This window comes from Achroia grisella, unplaced genomic scaffold (assembly GCF_030625045.1).
Source record: "Achroia grisella isolate CSIRO2021 unplaced genomic scaffold, CSIRO_AGI_Agris_v1 utg5201, whole genome shotgun sequence".
Lineage (NCBI taxonomy): Eukaryota > Metazoa > Arthropoda > Insecta > Lepidoptera > Pyralidae > Achroia > Achroia grisella.
In genome coordinates this window covers 417183-440389 of record NW_026712911.1, presented here as the reverse complement: position 1 = coordinate 440389, position 23207 = coordinate 417183, and the positions used below count along the sequence as shown (strand labels likewise).

The following is a 23207-nucleotide window of genomic DNA, read 5'->3' as shown; positions in this document are numbered from 1 at the left end:
ACACAAAACAACACTAAAAACTTCGCTGATAATGTAATAAAGACATAACACCCATATTGCTATACTCTGTGTAATTATTTCACATGACATTGATATCCACTCTGATCCACTGAGTGGCTGTATGGGCTGAGTCCTTTTGCCTTTCTCTGAAAAGGGAAAAACCGAACAAAAAATATATCAATTTTTTTAGTTCTGTTTACCTTTTATCGGAAAGGCATATCACTAAGAATTGATTGACGGATTGACGTTAGACCTCTAAAAATCCAACTGAAATACCTATGCTTATTAGCGTAAAAATCATCGTATCAACAAATTTATAAAACTATAAATAATATTTTGATTATAGAATAATAATATTGTAAATAAAGTATTTTAGGAGTCTGGCGTAGTGTAGTGTGGTCTAATTAATAAAGTAGTATTGCCCTAAATACAGTTTAATGTTTTAATTTTCTAAATATACCGTGAAGAGAACTAATGTTTTCTATACCATTCTTATAGAATGTAATTTTTGTCTATAAAAAATATGCCCGTGGAATTAAATAGCTTAACAGAAGGGTGGTTAGAATTAGAGAGTGACCCTGGACTTTTCACGTTGTTGCTAGAAGACTTCGGAGTCAAAGGTGTACAAGTTGAAGAAATTTATGATCTGCACAAACCATTGGAAAGTCCAGTTTACGGATTCATATTTCTATTCAGATGGATAGAAGAACGAAGGTCTCGACGAAAGTTTGTAGATCAGATAGAAAGTTTCGTGCGCGACGAAGAAACTATAAACAACATATTCTTTGCTCAACAAATGGTCCCAAATAGTTGTGCCACTCATGCCTTACTTTCGATTTTATTGAACTGCCCTAATCTCCATCTTGGAGAAACATTAAGTAGATTAAAGGTAAGATTTTAAATTAATTCTCAACTTATCTTCTATTTTATAACTTTACCATTCACTTAGCTATTAATTAGCTTTTGGAACTATTTATAACATACATGCTGCCATTTAGGCGGTACAATTTAAATTCTGAATTAAGATAACATATACTATGTAGAATCTTATGTTATAGCATCATACCTTAGGTATGAATCCAGAGAACAAAGGATGGGCAATTGGAAATACACCAGAATTGGCTTGTGCTCATAACTCTCATGCTATTCCACAAGCAAGAAAAAAGACAGATAAGAATGCTGGTGTATCTACAGGACGCTTCACAGGTTTGCATACTATATATTAGATTTCAAATTGTTCCTAAAAGTTATATTATTAAGGAACCAATTAAAAGAATCAAACTTTATTCCTATCTTGTTTCAGGAGAAGCATATCATTTTGTTAGTTTTGTACCTATAAATGGTCATTTGTTTGAGCTAGATGGCCTTAAGCCTTATCCAACTGACCATGGGCCATGGGCTGCAGATGAAGATTGGACTGATAAATTTCGTAGAGTTATGGCAGAGAGACTGGGCCGAGATGCTGGTGAACAAGTTCATGATATCAGGTACAATCATATTGATATCTATTCATACTATTAGAATTTACTACACCAAGTTACCAGTTTAGTCAGCAATATAAGTTCTATCTACTCATTTCACTTGTTGTGTGTATATGTGTGACATATCCTATAATGTGAAAGTTAGTCTCATTTATATACAAACTCGTTACTGATACTTATAAATTAAAATATAAAATAATAACAAGGGTGGGCTTATTGCATCCAGCCAACCAACCCAACAGACAAATTAAAAAATAAATTCAGTTTAATTTTTAATTGTAATTACAAAAGTTTCAACTTACTAGTAAGTAAACTGGTATTGTATGTCTAAATCTGCACCATCAATTATCATGCTCATCATATTAAGCTATAGTAATTTACAAGTACTTTTAAGAAAAGCTATTTTTACATTTTTTTCAGATTTAACTTGATGGCTGTGGTACCTGATAGAAGAATTGCCTTAACACAAAAACTAAGTGCTTTAGAATTAAATCAAAAGAGAGTAAAGGAAGCCATATCAAAAATAGGGAAACATCTACGACATTTATTAGCAAAAAATAGAGAATATAATGGTGTGTAGTTGCAATATGCTCTAATATTATATATCAGTAAATCCTGAGTAAATAGGATTTAGGGTACTTAATTAATGATGAATAATTTATATGAAATGTATGTATAGTAGGGAATATTGCATGGAGTACTATTCTTTGATGTATGTTGTGTTCACTTGCCTGCCTGATATATCTGTAACTCTCAACATATGCAATTAATATAATCAGCTTTAGTTTCGTTTCATATATTTTAACAAATATTCTTTTATGGCATTCACTACATCAAGGTGTTTTATCAAAAGTTTAGTGTGAATAAGTAATAACTACTTACTGTTCCAGAACAAGGGGAATTGGTACAAAGCACCAATGAAAGGCCTGTTATGAATGATAACCTTGGACAGATCAGTGAAGAAAACATTCTCTGTTCTCTAGAATCAGCTCAAGTGCAGGTATATGATATGGATTATACTCTCCCTATTACAATTGAAATTGGTGCCACTGATAGACCACAGCAAGATAATAGCATTATTTTAGGTAAGGAAAAATATACATAGCCAGGACTGCCAATACAGACATATTGCATAACTTAACATAGTTTACATTATTTTGTCGACTTTACATTTAGATATTATTTTTTATTGTTTTAGCTACTCCTGTTGAACAAAGTGTTGTTGTGCGATTTTTTACAATAAACAGAGAAAACCAGATTGTTGGTGATGTATGTTTCAACATTTTTTTTTATTAAATATACCATTCATTACTTTCAAGAAAAAGTACTTGTATAAAATTGAAATTTATGTTTAAATTTCTAACAAAACTTATAATATGTTTCAATTAAACCAATTTCTATTTCACAAATGCTAAATAAATTTTGTTTTATTTTCAGATATACCCAACGTCCACATCAGCTTTAGTGAAAAGCAATGATCTGCCAATACTCATGGGGTGTGAGAGTACTCCCGACCAGCCTTATAAACTGAAGAAATTGTTACTCACACATACTGAACTAAATGCCCTGATGAGCAGTATCGTCAGCGAAGTACAGTCGTGTCAGCAGGCTCTGAACGACGAAAACGATAAGAGGGATATGTATAAAGTAAGAAAAGATATATTAATATTTAAAAATGCGTGTAATGATGATATGGAGTAGTCATATGCAGCAGGCTTTATTTACGAAGTTTTTGTAAATTACTACTACTAACACTACTATTAACAAATGAATGTGTTTGCATTTGTTATTTTAACAGGTTAAAATAACTTAAATATGACATTTCAATGAAATTTATCACTGTTAACTTATGTATATTTATTTATATATCAGAGAAGATTTTTAACTTGTCTCGACTTATGAAGTAAATAGTTTTTAGCAGTCTAAACGTCTACGCGTCTAAAGTCTCTATGACTTATATAGAAAAGAAGGATTCCTTTTTAATTTTACATTATATGGGTGTGAACGCTTCAGGTTGACGACTGCCGGCGGACCCACAACTACGACGAGTTCATATGCACGTTTCTGTCGATGCTTGCCGAGCGGGGAGCCCTGGCCGAGCTGGTCACTGCGCAGCTGGAACGAGGCCGCGCAGCTCGCGTGCGGCGACGCCGGCCGCGGCCCAGGCCCCGCGCTCGGCCCAGGCCCAGGCCACGAGCGAGGAAGTGATCTAACAACTGTGTATTTAGTGTAGTAGTTTATACTACAATTTCTTTACAATCGTTCATATATAAAGTCTCCGTATTCCTAATACTTTTTTTATATTTTCTACTTACCTATATACATAATAAAAATATAACTACAACATGTATTCACAGTACATATTATTATTATTATTATTATATAAAAAAAAACATCACCTTTGATTTTCAGCAATCAGTTTCTCTCTGATACTCGTAGTGGTAATACCAAGCCAATAGCTAAGTAGAATACTCAATAAACTGTTTACTTTCTTAAACATTTATTGGATTTATGCCATCATTAAAACAAAATGATAACTGATTGTAGTTAATTTCATTTTATCAAATAGACGAAATATTTCTCCACTGACTCATATACCAATTGTACATTCACTTATATATTATATACTATTTTGAGCTTTTTAGGGTTCCTAACAATAATAGTAATAAAGTAACTAATAGTGGTTAGTGTTGCCTAGATTCTACTATTGAATCTATTTATGAGAAAGGGTTATCCTAGCTGTATTGCATTCAACTTTAGAAAGTTCAGTATCCTCAAGCCATTATATGTTAAGACATTACAGCGAGTATACTTGAATGAAATACTCGGAATAATAGTATTAGTTTTTTTTATTGCTACTAGGTATAAGACGGAGAAAGATAGTAAGAGACTCCTTTTACTCAACAACATTTATTTTATATGTACACTATTAACATTCAATTATTTTGTACAATGTACAAATAATAAATGCACAACTTCAGCATCGTAAAATTCTAAGTGATAACTTGCAGGCACGCACTCTATTATGATCGTTACTTTTCAGTTATATTTAAGTTATCTTAAGCACACATAAATATTTCGATATGTTACATTAAAGTTTGGTCCCACATTTTATTACTAGAAAGCTCGTTTTTATTTTTAAAAGTATTCTTAGAGATGTATTGCTTTTTTTTCAGTAGGTATTTAAGTACTTATACGTAGGTACCTGTATATTTTTAGGCCAATCAAACACAACAGGACGCCAAACATGATATATCAATTAAGTATCTCACATACATGCACGGAGATCCGCAATCAAAATTACAAAATTAAGCATTTGTATAAGTCGATAATACATTAATGATATATGAAATGTAATTCATACCGTATTATATTCTATAGTCGTATGGATTAAAGTTACAGTTGCTTAGGTGTTCATAACTTCAGTTATGTGTGATTATTATGTTTGTTGATTATATTGTATGTTTAGAATACCATATTTTATACTTATATTTGTTTTAGTCTTAATTTGTTTACAAAATGTCTTGATAATTACAAAACTATGCACGTCTAAAATTCTAGTCGATATCGGAATGTCTTCAAGTTGTGCAATCAGAATATGTACAAATTACAAATTATTATGCATGCTTATTGTAGAATATAGAAAACTGACAATTATATAAAACACAGACTATGTTGTTTGCTGTCTTTGCATAAACGTTATTCGAAGACTAGAAACAAAAAACTGAACGGAAATGGTGTTATGTTATCAATACGTCTTGTAATATGACTATGCCCGCTTTAATTACTCATCCACAGATAATCTGTTATATCAAGTCAGTCACAAATTATTTATACAATACGCTTTCAATACATAAATAGTTTCGTAACAATCGTTATGAATCTTGTCAAAGTTGTTTGCAAATGTCACAAATACCTACTCGTGAACCTATTCAGTAAAGTGTATTGGTGTAAGATAGTGTTAACGTTGCTACTATAGTGACGATAACATACATCTAATAAGAATGGCACAGTGCTACTACTGAATTTAAACATTGCCGATCATTAGTAAAACTTACATCTGATTCTTGGACATAAAAATATTGGAAGAGCTTTAATTTGAAACTTAAACACTATGCACATAGTAATATCAAAATTATTTTATAAAATTTTAACGTTATGTACAGTAGGCAGGTAGATATATTAAGTAACTAATTACAACTTTCATAATATCACATAAGTACACATCGCTTCTAGGTCCATCGAAATACCTACTAAATTAAATTAATCGTTTCATGCGTGGATATGTCCGTACAATAAAAATATAATACCGTTACACTCGTCGAAATATCAACGACGTATTTGCTCAGTGAAGTAATATATTAAGTCCGATTAATTATTTTACTCTCATCACATGAAACAGCAGTCTATTTAAGGTAACACAGATTTTGGGCTGAGATTTCATCTAATAGTATGTATAGGGTTGTATGGGGGTGGAGGGGTTTTGGGGACTTGGGATCTGTGTACAGGAACTATACCTATGTGGGGCACATGTGGAGGATGGGCGGATGGTGGGAGCGCGTCTTCAGGCTGCCCCGGGATGACCGACGTGTCGGTGAGATGTGGCAGGTCGTGGCGTGCGCTGCTTGTAGCCTGCAGCAACCTGGCCGGGTTTAGTTTTATCGCATCGTCATAGGTTGGTGGTGCTCCAGCTACTGTATCATAATCCGGCGGTTTCTGTTGCATTGTTTCTTCATCTGGCATTGAGATCACGTGGATAGGATCGTCAATCTGTAATAATAGTTATAAAAATAGTTATGAGTTCACCATATTGTAGAATTCATCATGAAGTAGTAAACAAATAGAAGTGCAAAACACTATGACAATACTTTTTTTTAACGTTTATGACATGGCTTGTTGAAATGAATGAACACAGATTGTTTGACGACACAATTGTTTAAATATTGTAAGGTCATATCGTAAAACAGTTTTATTATACACCGCTAGCGGTGCCAATCGCGCGTTATTTACTTGCGTGCTGACATACTATACACACGATACAAAATGGCTCCGGTAAACAACGTCCGTACGTTATGCTAATACATTATCATATATTATATTACTATCTGTGCCCGCGGTTTCACCCGCATGATTTTTTTAGCCTAGGTGTTATTCTGATGTATAATCAATACATCTGTAAAGTTTCATCAAAATCCGTTCAGTAGTTTTTGCGTGAAAGGGTAACAGACATTCATCCATTTATCAATCCATATCCACAAACTTTCGCATATATGATATTAGTATGTACATATCTTAATTTGCTTCTTAAGATTTATTTAGAGCTATATCTGTATTGTTAGAAGGCATAACTTTTGTAGTGAATTTTAGTTAATTGAGATGGTGATTGGTGATGTAGGGCAAAACGAACATGTTCCTGAGTGAAGTACCAATAGCAATTTGTAAATTCAATTTAAAGTTGAAGATTATAGTTTTAGTATAAAAAATAAAAGAAATCTAACCTGATGTGTATCAGGTGAAGTCCGGTCATTCTGCGGCTGCCTCGCCGGCGACTGCAGCCAGCAGCACATTGCAGCGCATATGAGTAGTGCGCCAGCAACTATACACGCGACGCCCACGTAGCGCACGGGCTCTGCGTAGTCTTCAGCCAGGCCCAGCCAGTTGATGAGCGCACCCGCGCATAGCAACACCATGCCATATCTGTACGGCCTCTGTGATTGTCTACCCTCGTCTAGGGACATCCCTGAGAACAAACAAAAATAATCTTTATTTCCATTGAAAAAATAGTCTCATTAAGACCTATTTAAAAATAACAATATTTGTCAATACATTATCTTTACATAGTATAAAACAAAAGCCGTTGTTTGTACACTTATATATTTTAAACACTTACGCAATTTTAATGCAGTGTTCAACAATCGATAGTGATTCAAGAGGAAGTTTTATACCTATGTATAATTAATGTGACCATTTATTCTTCGACTCAAAACGGGACACAATTAACAGACAGCCAATGAAAAAAACTCTTTTTTAAAATTATCTATTCAAAAAAAGTTATCAATTAAGAAATATATCCGATAAATATAATTAAACATTTTGTTTATTCATAGATAGTTTATATTTATCCGATAAAAATAAAATGTTTTGTTATCGGAGGAACAAATTTGACTTTTTAAGAAGTATTTAAGTAAGAATGACACTCTTGGCACATTTTTTTTATACTCACCTTAATTACCAACAACTAACAACCGGCTCGTCTACCCAAAATTTCGCACCGTTACCGAAAACGGGACAATTTTTATATCCCAGAGTCCGTTGCGGGGACACCGGGACTCGTAATTATAAAAGGGACTGTCCCGTTCATTACGGGACGTCTGGTCACATTATGTATAATATATGTGGGTGTGCATGTGCGAAGCCGAGGCGGGCAGCTAGTTATATATTATATATCAATATTTTTAGAAGACGTTTATTTACTTATAATATGAAGAAGAAATAGATTTTGTATATGGTAATAGATAAAATAAATACTTGACCATATAAAAAATAAAAGCGTCGCCGTGGAATAAAGCGAGAAATATCATTAGGTATACTTTAGTTAGAGTTTAACCTTAAAATATAAATATCAGCTACCATATTCATGTGGATAATCTAAACATGTGCACGGTTGTTCAAACTAGTTGTTCATCAAAACGTTGAAAGTGTCCATCGTGCGGTTTACTGGGGCAACGGCACGTAACGGGATTCGTTATTTACAAACCAACGATAAAACGAAAGTTGGGAAAGTTTACAATTAGATGATGCATCGGTAATTTGTACAGAACTACAGAGTCATTCATGTCAGAGAAAATAAAATATAGGTAAGAGAAATTACCGAATTGCTAATCCTTGATTAATTCGAAACAATTTATGATGAGAACAATGGATCGTTAACAATTTAAATTAATAATCCTCATCATTATTATATGACCGTCTGATATGTGATCTGACAAATGTACAAAAACGAAAAAGCGGGATATGGTAGCATTAGTCATGTTATAGCTGATTGAAGTTTCAATACTAACTGTTAAAATGTGGAGGTTCCAAAACAGGTCGTTTTTTATAATTTCCTTCATTCTAACCGACCGGATTTTGATGATTCTTTTTACAATTCATATAATACGCCATAGTCCTAGTACGTACATATATTACAAACAAAATTTTGATTTTATGGTGAAAGAAATTTTTTAATGATAGGAATGATATTACTAACACTGCCATACTAATTCGTAGATAATAGTTATAAATGCGACTTTAGCCCACGGATCTTAATGAACTTGAACATGAGGGTAGATTGTGTCATTGTGACATACGGATGTTTAAAATAAAATGCAAGGAACTAAAAATTTATACAGATCCAGTCGTCGATAACAGCTAGATTAATATATGTATCTTTATTTATAATTTATCTTATAAAAATGATTAAGGTATTTTTAATAATGGCCGATTGGATATCTTGTTATCAGGTTAAATACACTACATACAACACTACAACTACTCAAGTTTTACATTAGTAAAGCATGAGTAGTTTATTGAACAATTTGATTTTAATATTAATGAATTCACATATACGAAAATAGTTCATTACATGTATATACAGAAAGATTCATCTAGTTTGGCTGTGACAAGATTACTAGAGGACTAATATGTCATACCATTTATCCTGTAATTTCACCATTTATATATTTTACTAACCTTATCGCACCTTACAACTGAAAGACAGCCTGCAAAGCAACTTGCATAGCGGCTGAAATAGCTGAGTTTGAGAGATTTACGCAGACTATTTTTTACAGTTTATTTCAGTCGGTAGTAATGAATGATATATTAATTGTATAATTAGATCGAACATATGTTCGTATGTAAGTAAATAGTTTCGTCAACTGGATGTTTACAGGTTTTACAAGGTAAGCTGATGTTTGTGATAGTACTCTCATATTAATCGTCCATGATAGTATTGTAATGTGAATGTCGTAGAATGTATACGATATGTATATTTTTTATATTATTTCCAAACTATGTTGTAAAATACATCTGATTAAGGAGCTAAGTGCCAAGACGCCGCGGCGATCGAGGTCAGATGCGAAGACAATGGAGTTTTATGAGATGTGGGTCAAGTTCACTATGTGCGATCGGCTACTCACCAGTCACGCGTACAAAATGCTAAAAATCGCAAAGAAACATTGTCATGTTTTTTACGCATAATCAAATATAGGTGTAATTACCTAATATAAATAAAAATCATTGGCTCTATTCGTTAATTCCTTCATGTTAGATACATATGTTTGTAATTGTTAGGACAAGGTTCGTATGGAAGATGATTGAAAATCGGAGAAGTGAAAATTTTGAGTCATAAGATATAAAGAAATATTGAGTGATTCAGATTTATTTTTTACTTTAATTTAGCTGATAAAATGGAACGTTTTGCTTCAAAAGTGCGATCTACACCCGTGCAAATGTCGGGCAGATATTTATTTTTTTAACAAATAATAGTCCATGATTATGAAATCATTCGTTATGTTTACCCAACATGACAATTTATTAATATATTATTATTATTACCTAGTTCTGTTTATCTAGTATTTTATTTAAATAAGGAAATATTACATGGGTAACATCTTGTAATGGTAGGTTAACTGGTACTGTTAAGATAACTGAAAAATATGACGTTTTCTGCTTCCTGCCTACCTATTGGTGAGCAAATACATACTCTGTATTGCACACGAGAACAATAACTAAACTGGTTATTGTTCTGACATTGCACAACATATACATAATGTTTGTCATTATAATTCATCTTACAGAGCCATATATTATTGCGAAGGAACATTGCATCTATATATATTTTCTAATGGATATATTGCTTTTTTTCAATACCTTCATATAAAATATATCTAAATAATTATAGTAAAGTTAAAAAACCTGCCGTTAGTTATTTGATTACTTACATAGACGAGTCCGTCCAGATGGAGGACTGGAGTAGATAGAGTACAAAGACACCCAGGCCATTGCCAAATTATGTGCATAACAAATGCAACTGATGTAGAGACTGTTCTAATATAATGGAATAACTGAGTTATGTTGACAATAATAAAAACAATTTTTAATGTCTTAATAATACATATTATATTACTGAATAGAATAAAAGAATTTATTCTATAATACTGTACGTATTGTTGTTCTTAAGAATACAGCGCAATATGTAAGAGTTGGTAGGTAGAATAATATCTTATAGTTCATGTAATGAATCGAATAAATTCCATACATCCGTTAATCTCACACGGCACTCAAAATAAGCAATAGTTAGGTAGCAGTTTACTAGAATAGTATCAACGCATCAAAATTTCGCCTTTTCAGGTAAAATTGAGATTAAACACTATATCGATTTTTTTTAAATCTACGCAGCACTAGTGGAGTTTGTATCAGGCACGCAACCACACAGATTATTTCTAGTCCATTTTTTGACACTGTGTACTATATTATGTTTATCAAATTGTATACATAAAACATAAAATTCACTAAACACAATGCACATTCTCAGCAAAGTTTTATCTGTTAACTGTTGTACGAATAGTAAGGAAAAATATAAGATCTGGTTGTACTTATCTAATCAGAATATGTCCGATAAGTGATAACGGGTCATATGGTAATGGATTGTTTATGCAGATTCTAAATATACCATGACATTGCCAAGGCAAAATTGTGAAATATTACGTGACCATGATCGTTTATCAAAAGTGGTCACTAAAATAGCCTTGTTGTCTTTGCTATTCGTAACTTCGCAATTATGCCTAGTTTCTGAACTTGTTTTCTAGTATGCATGGTCATATTATAAGAATTTATAATTCTTATTATATGGTTATTCCGACAAAGTACATACGTACCTACCTATAATAATACGAGTTGTAGAGTTTAGTACTTTCAATGGATGTTTCTATGTATTATATGAATAGGTAACGTTCAATTTCCTATATTAGATATCTTAATTAATTTTATCAACTCAATAGGTAAAAATATATAGTTAAGGTACATCTATCTGGATAGGATAGTATTCTTAGAGAGGTTTACCTTTGCTAACATCGATATATTATAATAATTACCGTAGCGTGAAAATAGATCAGCGTGATTTTCTATTTTATAATAAAATGTAGCTTCATTATAAGACGTGGTACTTTGCATACAATATTTTATAATACCATTGAACATATGAGTCCTAGTAACTAGTTCCATATATCTAGAATACATTATTTCAATGCATGTATATTGTATATGTATAGTTTTGATTCATTTAATGTGTAAAGGTTGCTTACATCACGTCTATAAAATTATATGAGTAGGATTCTGTCACATTATGACAACATAGATAGATTTAAATCTAGGATTAATTAAAACCAGCGAAACTTGGCCTTTGCCACTTGTTAGCAGTCTTCGCCTACTCCTCACTCGTACAGTAAACTGTTATATTCTGTAATAGGGCTTCATGTATATATAAATATAGTGTAATGCCGATCGCTTCACGCTTATGTAAGAGCATACTGTCCATGAAGGTGAGAAGGTCGCATATGCATATGCGGCCGACAGTACCAGCTAAGGTCACCAAGGCGTGCTAAATTCTACATGTCTTTATAAGTTAGGAGTACGAGTGTTGTGTGCCAGTATTCTAAAATACAAGTCGAGAGATAATTTAAAAAAAAGAATCATATACAGGCAGTAAGTCCACAATAATACCATAGATCACAGATCCTACTTTATATTCCATTTTTAGAAGTGTTTCATAATTAAATAAATAACTCCAAAGAAGTCAAATAGTTTCGAGGTTAGTGTATGACGCGTTTATTGTTCATATGTACATTCGATATTTTAGTATTTTCGAGTTGGTTTGATTTGATAACTTTTATTTAAAGTAATTCAAATGTAAATTATTCAGACATTTATTTTAAAAGAAATGGCTGGCCTTAAGCTTATATTTGGTATGTTTGTATGTTTTACCGTTTTTATATTATTTTAAATAGAAGGATTTCGTGTTGGTTTCACACAAATTTTATCAAGATTTAATCTTTGAACTTACTGCAGCCATGCGTTATTAGATAGAATATATATAATAGCATAAGACTTACATGGTGGGCGACGACGTCTAACGAGTATCGATATCGGTAGCAATGACATGTGGCTTAGTGGTTGTTTGGTCAGTTATGGAATCCCTAGACTGAATGATTGTTCGTTAAATACGTGAGGGAAAGGCGGCTTCCGGTTTTTATATTAGACGCATAACATTACACATCTCTATATTAGTATGTAGTATGGCTTCACTTCACCACCCCATCTGTTATGCAAGGCGATAATACATTCGTTAAATGGATTACCAGTACTCTGTAATACCTAATATTACTGTTATTAATCAATTTATATTATATTATTTTTAGACATATCAAATGTATTACCATTGTTAAATATTCAGATACACTTTCCGGTGATGAAAATACCGATTAATGCTACTCCCTCATATAAGGTACATGTAGGTATATGTTTACACTCTATGAAATGTTGTTTGTTAAATATTTTTGTTTACAACGCCGATAACTGCCAAGGGCTCTGTCTATGTCATCTGTAATAAACATCTTGAAGATATATTAATATTATTATAAATATATTGAAAAAATAGCAGAGGACGAAGAGAATTTTACATTCAATATTTTTTCTGTGCACAAGCAGGAAGGAGATTTTATTTACTTTGTACATTACATACAGTCGACATACATGTAATCGATATTAGGTAGGTACTATTTTTAATATATTAGTTATATACGAGACAAATGAGCTTTGGGTTCACCTGATGGTAAGTGATTACCGCTAGCCATATGAGGACTCACAACTTAGGAATTCTTGAATTTATATAATAAGTCTACTATTATATTCTATGATATTAATGTTTATTACGATTTATTTAAGTACAAATACAATGTGATACAGTATATTCTTGAAATACACGGTGAAACACTTCTACATAAATAGGAAAGAGTTCGGTAATATAGGATAAGCAGTACTCATTTCCTATAGAGTTACACAGAAAATATAATATTTATTACTGCGAAGTAATTATTATTAGAAGATTATAGGTATGAGTAAATATAGTTTATGGTAGACACAGTTTGAGAAATTTTAAATAATTATGTAAAAAGTATGTATATGTTTTACAAGATTGTGAACTAGTAAAATATTTATCATTTTGATTCAATGGTAAATAATACAAATTGTTGCCTTGCATTCAACAAAAGAAAAGCAATTATATTAATTGATACAAATGAATGTACCCGCGATTTATTAACAAAAGAATGGAATAATTATTATTAATCATGGTCATTTCGGGAGGTCGCTAAATAGAGATCCTTCAGGTAGAATCTATTTTGACATGATGTATAGTAAAGCAACTCTATTATTAATTGAGAACTGGACAGTCAGGACGAAATCATTTAGAGAGGAAATAATTCTTACTTAACCATCCTTCTACTACATTAGTGCTGAGATTTTATACAAGTTCGACCTAGTTTTTTCTATAAATAACTAGCGAATGCATTACAAATCATTGAATTTCTTGATTTATTGCAAGGATTATACATATAAACCTTTCTCTTAAGTCACACCATCTAATGCTGAAAACTGCAGTAAAATACGATTAATTAATTTAAAATATATAAGAGAACAGATAGCGATGGCGACTTTATTTTATACTATGTAAAGATATACATATGATGTGTATATATGTATACTATTCATTCATTCATAATTTAAGAGCTGTGCTCTTGTCGGTCGAGCTCCCGCCACCTTCCACGATCTTCTTTTAGCTAAGAATTGTTGTTTAACATGAATATATATCCATTAGTAATTAAAAACATGTCAGATTCTTAATAAACACATATTCACAGTAACACAAAATCAAAGGTGACGCGTCGTTTTACATACGTCTCTAATATTACAAAGCAAGGACACGTCTGGTATAATAAAGGCGAGTTAACATACGATTTGAAACACGGACAAGGCTTTGTTTTAAGTATCTTGGCGTAGTCTTATAGCTGCAACGAGCATGACGATAATAAATTACTGTTAACTTAATTATTATAAAATTATTTAGCTTTGCTTGCCGGCAATAGGATAAAAACCCTTGTCTTTAAGAATATGACCTCTCTAGTGTACGTACTTAATTTCACTTGAACAGATGAAACTAATAAATAAATTACAATAAATAATAAATGCAATTAAATATAATATATTGTCGTCCTTACTATATTATTGTATAATTATATAATATTAATGAATATCTATAGAATATCTATATATATATATAAATAAAATTGAAGTATCGGTTTGTAATATACATAAATACGGTACGTATACCAAAATATATTTTTTTACAATTTCTGTCTGTCTGTTTGTTCCGGCTAATCTCTGAAATGGCTAGACCGATTTTGACGGCATTTTTTTGCAGGTAGGTGATGTAAAAAGGAGTAAAGTTATTTCAGAAAATAAAGTTAAATTCCACGCGGACGAAGTCGCGGGCACAGCTAGTAAAGAATAAATGTAAGTATCTATACTAAGTCCACAACAGTATAATACCTAATTCTCTCTCGGCTTCATGACCTTCAATTACGAGACATAATAAATATGTAGCCCTGTATATTATGATTAAATAGTAAACGCATGAAATTTTGCATGTTTTGTTGACATTAACGTTGTTTATAATTAATTATAGAATTATTATTAAACTTTTATATCGTTGTGGTTCAGATACTACCCGACTTCGACACCAAAGGTCGTGAGTTTAAATTTAGCTGACATTGGCGTACCAGTTTATAATTATGACTAAATCTCTGGTGATGGATACGTCGATAACAAATCAAATTTTCTGATTGTGACAGAGCTCTCTGTGTAGGGTCATACGGGCCCTGACCCAACGGATACCACAGACTCCTGGAAGTGTGATATTAAGTGCTGTGTTCACAATATACAGGTATAATAATCATTGAGGATCGTTATATTATTATTGAGACTATCCAACAAATTAAAATTAAATGAATCTTTAGAAAAATATTATTGTATAGGTAGGTATATATTGAATTTCTAAAAAGACGGTTTATATGTTTATCCTGTGGACATGGTAATAAAGGAATATTTATATACTTAATAGTAAACACTTTGACTTTATTTGTGTTCGTATAATGTGTTTATTATGAATTGAGTGAGTTCGAGAACCTACAGCAAAACTTTTGGCACGACAACAACATACGATTGAGTAAAATATTTGTTTTTCCGTTATGTATCTACCGAATGATGGTATCTATACCTATGTTGCCGCTATCCGTAGACAAGGTGAACGTTATAATTATGTAGAGAATAGATATAAACTACATAATATTTACTTTTATTAATAATTATTTATAATTAAGATATATAAATAAAACACTTTATGTTATGTTCAGGCTTTAACAGTGGAGGAGACAGGAAAATCGTCGATCTCCGAACATTGTAATGTTGAAAAAGAGTTCAGTTTAAAAAACCTAACTTGCCCCTTAATAATTGGCTTTAATAATCACAATGGCCTAGTGGGGACTAGGCCAGTAGCTAAACACGTGATTATTTGCTATTTAAAAATCAACTTATGAAATTTCATCATTTATTTCTATAAATGTATAAATAAATATGTACATATAATCTTAAAATAGAAATATTTTAAAATTATTTGTATGGATCCAACATGTTTGTAATATAGACGACTATAAGCCTATCTATCGCTACGCACTTATAACATACAAGCCATATCCTTATTCATAGAAACTTGTAGGTATATGTACATTGTATAAAAATTGACACACGAAAAATTACTTACCTACGAGCTTTTTTATAAGTAGGTACATACGTTAGATATCTTATCTGGGTAAGGTTACAAACAGTTTGCATTTTTCAGCTGTATTTACAATTAATCATTCTGTATTTAAATATTCATAATATTCACATTTTAAATTATGACTCGTAAATACAGCTGGCAAGTACGAACGTGTTCTGCGTATTCCTATTTTTTGAGTTTATTTATTAGATACAGAATGGATTGTTGTTTACCATAATATAATAATATATTCAACAGGGGACTTTAATGTGTAATATTACCGCACATTACTGGTCACGTTGTAACTATCTACCTTCTTTATAAGAAAAAGCTTACCTGAAACAAAAAAAATAGGCAATTAATAAAATTAAAATTTCGTCAAGATTTTGCATACATTACATACATTTAAAACAATGAGTTGGTACTTATAAAAATATTGTGTTATATGTTTACATGGTGTTTTTTTTCTACAATTTTAATTACAGGCATTTGCACACAAGAAATTGTTTCGAGCTTATATGAACGGCGGCGGTCGGACTGCATACGTCAGCGCACGAGGCGTGAAAATATACCGCTGCGTGCACCACTCCATGACTATCGTGATGCATTATGTATTAAAACAGTACAACGTGTTCGTATATTGCCCACCATAGAAAGACTTTATATAAAGTCAATGTGTACCAGATTGTACATACAGAAAAGGAAATTATGAAGAATTCAGTTTGGAGTAAGTATAGTAAGTATTTTTTGTTATGGATGATAATGGAATAGTGCACCTGCCTGCGCTAACGGTATACGTTGGCGCCCCAGTGGATGAACATGAGGTTAGGTCAATAGTGAGTAGCCCATGGTGGTAAATTCACCATGAATTTATGAGGAACCACATGGATATCAACCTGATATGGTATATTGCTAGCGATGAGGTTAATAGTCCATATTACTAACTATCCCCTTCCTCCCTGGAGTAAGTATTGGCTCTTCATATCAAAAGGAAAATTTCACACTTTGGTTAATTTAATTGCCGTTAGATCGTATGATGAATACGGATTTTCAGATTTGAAAATTGCATGACTGTAGAATAGAATGTTGAGAGTTGCTTTTAAATTTAGTTTCATTCGTGAACAACAATATTATTTTTACATGTGTGTAGGTAAGTCTCTACTTTAAAATGGTTCATATTCGTAGTGATATTGTTTGTGCAGTAGACTAGTATATGCATTTTAATACAATATGTTTCAAACATATAGTTGACTTTAATAATAATAGAGCATTAAAGAAAGAAAAACAGACAGTAAAGGACTGTCGATTCTTGACTCAAGTGTTTGTCTCTGTTAAAACCAATAACATGTTTAAATGATAATTATATACTTACAATATGAGAGTGAAATTTACAATCATATTTTTTTCTGCTATGAATGAATTACTTATGAATTAACTACTAAGGAAGTACCTAGTTTACTGAATAATACAATACGATATGAATGGATTACATATGAATTTGAAATTGGTGAGAAAATATTAAGTTGTTTATTTATAAGTAGGTAGGTACGTACGTTTAAAAGGTTTTATTTGATGCTTATTCTTATAGTGTTTCTTATAATATGAAATGCAATATAATTATTATTGACAATGCAGAAATTATGATATCTGTAACTAAACGACATGAACTAAGACGTATTAAAAACAATAACCAATATTATTATTAAATATAATTTATAATGCTAAGTAGCACTCCACTTTCATTTCTACTATGAATAACAATGCGACAAAACATAATCAATGTATCTAAGTTCTTTGTCTGTTTCCATACAAGAGTCCTCGCTTTCACTTAATACGTTTGCTATCAATTGAGATTGCCATTGTAGTATCTGTGCTGTCAATTCCAAGAATGGATATACAAGTATATAATAATATAGATGTGACGATTTGCTACACAATCGTAGTACAAATACAACAAATAAGTAAATTCATATCATTTATAGTTTAAATTAATCTGACTTTAGAAACTTTACAAAAGATCAAATATAACTTCAACTTTGTTCATACTAATTATATTTATAAGTTTGCTAAGACTTTCTTTTAAATTATTTTTAGCAATAAATAGGGCCAGAAATCAAACGGTTCACTACCACGCCTGCTAGACTCGATTTACAAGCAAAAACTACCGACTTCCTTACAATGACCAGATAAAAATAAATTAAATAGATACTTATTGGAGTTTTTCTTGATCCACGAGTGAATAATAATATTACCTTGAGGACCGTCGGCTGCGTTGTTAGTAGAAACGCCGATGTAGTAATACCTTATTTACTTAATATAAAATTAAAATATTCTTAAATTAAGTGAAAACAAACATGAATTTGATCCTAATATGAATTACATGACTTGACTTCATTATATACGTGTAAATATTAAATATTTTAATTTTAATATCGTTAATATGTTCGTCTAAGAATACCAAATATTTTTATTGACCGATCAACAACTAGGTTTAGCTGTCACAAAGTAATAAATTACCGCATTTAAATAGAGGTAGGTACTCTGGCTGATTATTTCTTATTGTTATTACTTTCGTATACCTACATACCAGTACTCACGTATGTAATATACGAAATATTTGAAATAGCTTTCCATGGATTACGCTTTACATTATGACCATTTTATGTTATTCTATAATAGAATTGTCTGTGGCAATATATTCGACAAATTAGAATTATTCAAAATAGTTTACTCTATTTTAGTTCAAATTGCTCCATTTTAGGTAAAATTTTTATCGTACATAATTTTCTTTTGCCGTTTTGTAATATAACAGTTGTACACTGCAGACGAAACTATAACTGCTGCAACATGCGGAACCACGGCGTGTGCGCAGGCCATCAAGGTGAACTTTCCAGATCCCTTTACTAGTATTGATACAGTATTTCATGTACAAACTCGAAATATAACATTAAAATACTTACTTACGTTTACATTTACAGAATTGTAGTACCTAGGAAAATAAAATTAAACCGGTAAAGTACACCGAGTGTTCTGTGTAAGTAAAGTAAACATTTTTTTTATAATAATTATTTATCTAAGTATGAGATAATTTAGATAGAAGGTTTTATATCTATAAGAAATAGAAGGCCAGACAAGGCTAGGCTATACATTAATGTGATTAGATTTGCATTAAAACAAATATGATTACAAAGTCGGACCGCATAGTTTTATTTGTTTGTGGACAATCAATTAAAAGAAATGATAGAATATTAAATATGACAAAAAACAATCGAGTCCTCAATGACTATTAAATATTTATAACTAGCCGTTTCTTGCGGTTTTATCTGATCTGATAAAATTTGATCGCAGCTATATCACCCGGTCTTCTGTGGATTTCTTTTGCTTATCTTTATAATACATACGTATAATAATTATAATTATATGTATATTACATGATATGAATAAAGGGTTCACAAAAAATATATTTATAGACCCAGTAAGGCAAACAAGACGTCAAAACCAACTTAGTTACATAAAATTATTGCATTTTGCATTGCATGTCATGTACGATGTTTCCTTGATGCATTAATGTCAGGCCAAGACTAGTTTTTTCCGAGAATCTGACTCATATTTAGCGTAAATAAATGAATGAACATAGTTACGTTAGTAATATAGTCATCTGCGGAATAATGTGCATTGTTAAATTAATGCCTCTGAAGATATTTTATAACTCCGCTGAACTTTCAGTGAACTACATTCGTCTTGTCATTACAGGGAAGGATAAATATTGATACAAATTACTAACATTACCAATTACAACTTACTATTAGTACCTTATTATGTAATTTATTGTTATGTTCACTGGTTAATGAAATAAGGATAGGTAGTCATAATTATTTTATCTACATATGTGTATGAATTACTTAGGCACCTAATTTACGTACGCCGCCACACAGAGCCTCCTTTATTTTTTTCTTTAATAAATGTACCTACTGAAAACATTATACGTTATATTTATAATCAATTAAATATGATAAACTATTATATGTATTTTGTTATCGCATGTGATAACATCATATTCTTCATCTTAAACATACTCCAGGCATTTGTCAAATTTTATAAGAAATTGTATCGTAAGGCGTCAAGAATGTACATATTAATGTATGTATAGAATGATACTACTAATTATCACATTGTTAATAATGTATTAGTAAGAATATAAATATCTAATTAAGAAAAACTCAACCTTAAGATTCAATACACACTAGGCCATTGCTTATTATTATATAATATAATTTAAAATTGATGCGCATTAAGCTTTTTCATATAGATACCTATATCCTGTTGAACTTCCTTTTAATTTGAATGTTTTTCAGGCTTTTTTAACCATGAGTTATTCGTAAATACCCGCCTACCTATATGCATAAGGAAAATAATATTATTGTAAATTCTTAGACAATAATTCATAACAAGTAAACGAATATAATAAAATATGTACGAGTATGTTATGGTATATAATATGTTATCTAAAGTATCATTAGGAATTATATTCGACATTATTTTATTGCACTTCTTAATCACCACCTATTTGGAGAACACGAAACAGTTGAAATTAAAAACATCGTAATTAATGATAAAATTCACGAAGGTAAGTATAGAACATCGTGGATAACTGTATATAATATACTCGTAAATTAATACAGTAATAAAACTAAACAACACCACTGTTAGGGGTGGACAGACTTTGGTAGAAGTAACGTATGGAATGTTCAATATAATAATGATTTTTAGATATTGAGGTTAGCAATATTTTACCGATATTTTAGTGTTTCATTGTATAATTGTTGGGCATAGTTTCCCATGACCTGCCGTGAACCAATAGGAACGATCGTAACCCACCTGCATATATTGACTTCACTCCTTGCAACCCGTATTATGAGGTCGTCGTTCTATTTAATAATTATGGGAGGTCAAAATTAAATACCTTGAAATTGTAATGCGAAACGTGATGATTGTCACAAAAAATTGTTCAGCGAATCAACAGCAGATCTGACTAACATGACTATGACTCAGAATAGTTATTATTTGAGTTACAACATATTTATCTCCAAATTTGGAGGACGTCACATAATCTGTAATGGCTATAGCCGTTAACTTTAAACCAGTTATAGGCGTAGCTGTCAAAATTGAAATATCAATCGAATATAACAACAGAACGGAAATTATAACAATTTCCTAACCCATCTGCTAAGCCTAAGCATAGTACCCTTAAACACAGAATTCATTACTGTTATTTACAATTCCCCCTCAATGTACTTAATGTATATTATTAAAACATAGTGTGATAGCATATCAATAGCGCTGTATATATTATTGCTATTTTTATCTAAATAGTCTAATTTATTATTACTAAAAGATAAAATATTATAATATTGTGCTTCAGTTATTTGTCTACGCACAAATACGTTAAGTGTAAGAGTGTAGGTCTGGTTTCGGGGTGTTATTAATTATGATAATCAAAGAAATATAAAATTGAGAGTCCATGTCGAGATGGTGTAAGAATACATAAATATATCACCACTATTTCTATACATACTGAGGTGTCGATCGTAAGAGCTAACAATATTCATCACACCAGTTTTAGAAGAACTGAAACTTGAAATACCAAGCCGCTATGCTAACGAGGTATAACTAATATGAGTAATATCATACATATATGGGAGAAACATCAGAATTCAGCAGTATAATACATTGTTAGGAATTGTGAGAAAATCCTAAAATACATACCTCATAAATATTCGAATCAGTATATACACAAATCCTTTGAAACACAAACTGTATATGGAACTGTTTAGAATTATAACACGTCACTTATTGTAATTAAATAATTATAAAATCTTATTGATAATGTATGTTATCGTATGTCACTAACACTCAGAATAATCCGTTATCAGTAAATTATGATATAAACTCTTGTGCGGTCTATTCGTTAAGTCCCATCGACCGGCTGTGTCGCTTCGTTGTATACATATGAAAGCGCGGCCTGATCCGGTTGTATTATATGATATTGTGTAGTAACAAGGTAATCAAATGGTGACGCATGCCGTTGTGACGACTGACGACTGCCTATATATACAATGTACTCTACATAGCCAAAAAACTTATGACATTTGAGAACTACGTCATGTGACGTCAGAGTTTCCAGAAATCGGGGTGTTTAAAATAGCCGGCACTAGAATCGTATTAAGATTTATTTAGTACGGTATTAGCTAAGCTCGCCTTTGTACACAGGCTGTGGTAGTTATTAACTATTTTTATTCAATTGTAAAATAATAACTGAAGCTTCCTACAATGCATGAGTGAAAACTGCAATGAAATCGGTTAAGCCGTTTCTAAGATTAATTTGTATATTCAAAATAGCGATTGTTAGAAATTTGGCAATGGCCAAATTCTGTTGCCTTATTAAAGTCCACAAATAATAGCTTCTTTTATAGAAAACTTGGACCAATAAAATTATATCAGTGCGTTATTATTATGCTCTTAGTGTGAGTTCCGTACTAATATGATTAGCGTAAAGTAGCTATTATAACCCATAAGTAAGGTCAAGTCAGGTAATCTGTTAATAAAAACCTTGTATAAGGTCAATAAATACAGCTATTTGCGTTTATTAAAATTGAGGCAGACAAGCCAATGATTTATAAAGATGATTATATATTATAGTTTTGTTTGTGTTTCGAAAATCATACTACCAGCCGCCTCACCTGGAATCATAAATATTTTTAATAACGCGTTAGAAGATATATATACTTTTCGAATGCACTGTAAATATTTTTAGC

General features: G+C 31.3%; 2 protein-coding genes across 5 annotated transcripts in view; one reads left to right on the top strand and one right to left on the bottom strand.

The window, feature by feature from the left end:
• Window positions 1–413: 413 nt before the first annotated feature.
• On the top strand, window positions 414–4359 carry LOC131847324 (ubiquitin carboxyl-terminal hydrolase calypso). Its single transcript, XM_059196887.1, has 8 exons — window positions 414–889; window positions 1059–1206; window positions 1304–1487; window positions 1902–2053; window positions 2372–2566; window positions 2680–2750; window positions 2919–3128; window positions 3495–4359. The coding sequence occupies exons 1-8, from the start codon at window positions 524–526 to the stop codon at window positions 3687–3689; spliced, it is 1521 nt and encodes a 506-aa protein (XP_059052870.1). The 5' UTR covers window positions 414–523; the 3' UTR covers window positions 3690–4359.
• Window positions 4360–4368: 9 nt separating this feature from the next.
• The window catches only part of LOC131847326 (uncharacterized), a 50477-nt gene continuing 31638 nt past the window's right edge, over window positions 4369–23207 (bottom strand). For 3 of the 4 annotated variants that reach the window (XM_059196889.1, XM_059196888.1, XM_059196890.1), the window contains 2 exons: window positions 6980–7221; window positions 4369–6251 (listed from right to left, as the gene is read on the bottom strand). In XM_059196889.1, the coding sequence (XP_059052872.1) occupies window positions 5922–6251; window positions 6980–7221 (572 nt within the window). In that variant the 3' untranslated portion in view covers window positions 4369–5921. Of the gene's footprint in view, window positions 6252–6979; window positions 7222–22158; window positions 22386–23207 lie in introns of those variants that run through there. The other variant, XM_059196891.1, reaches the window with a different exon arrangement.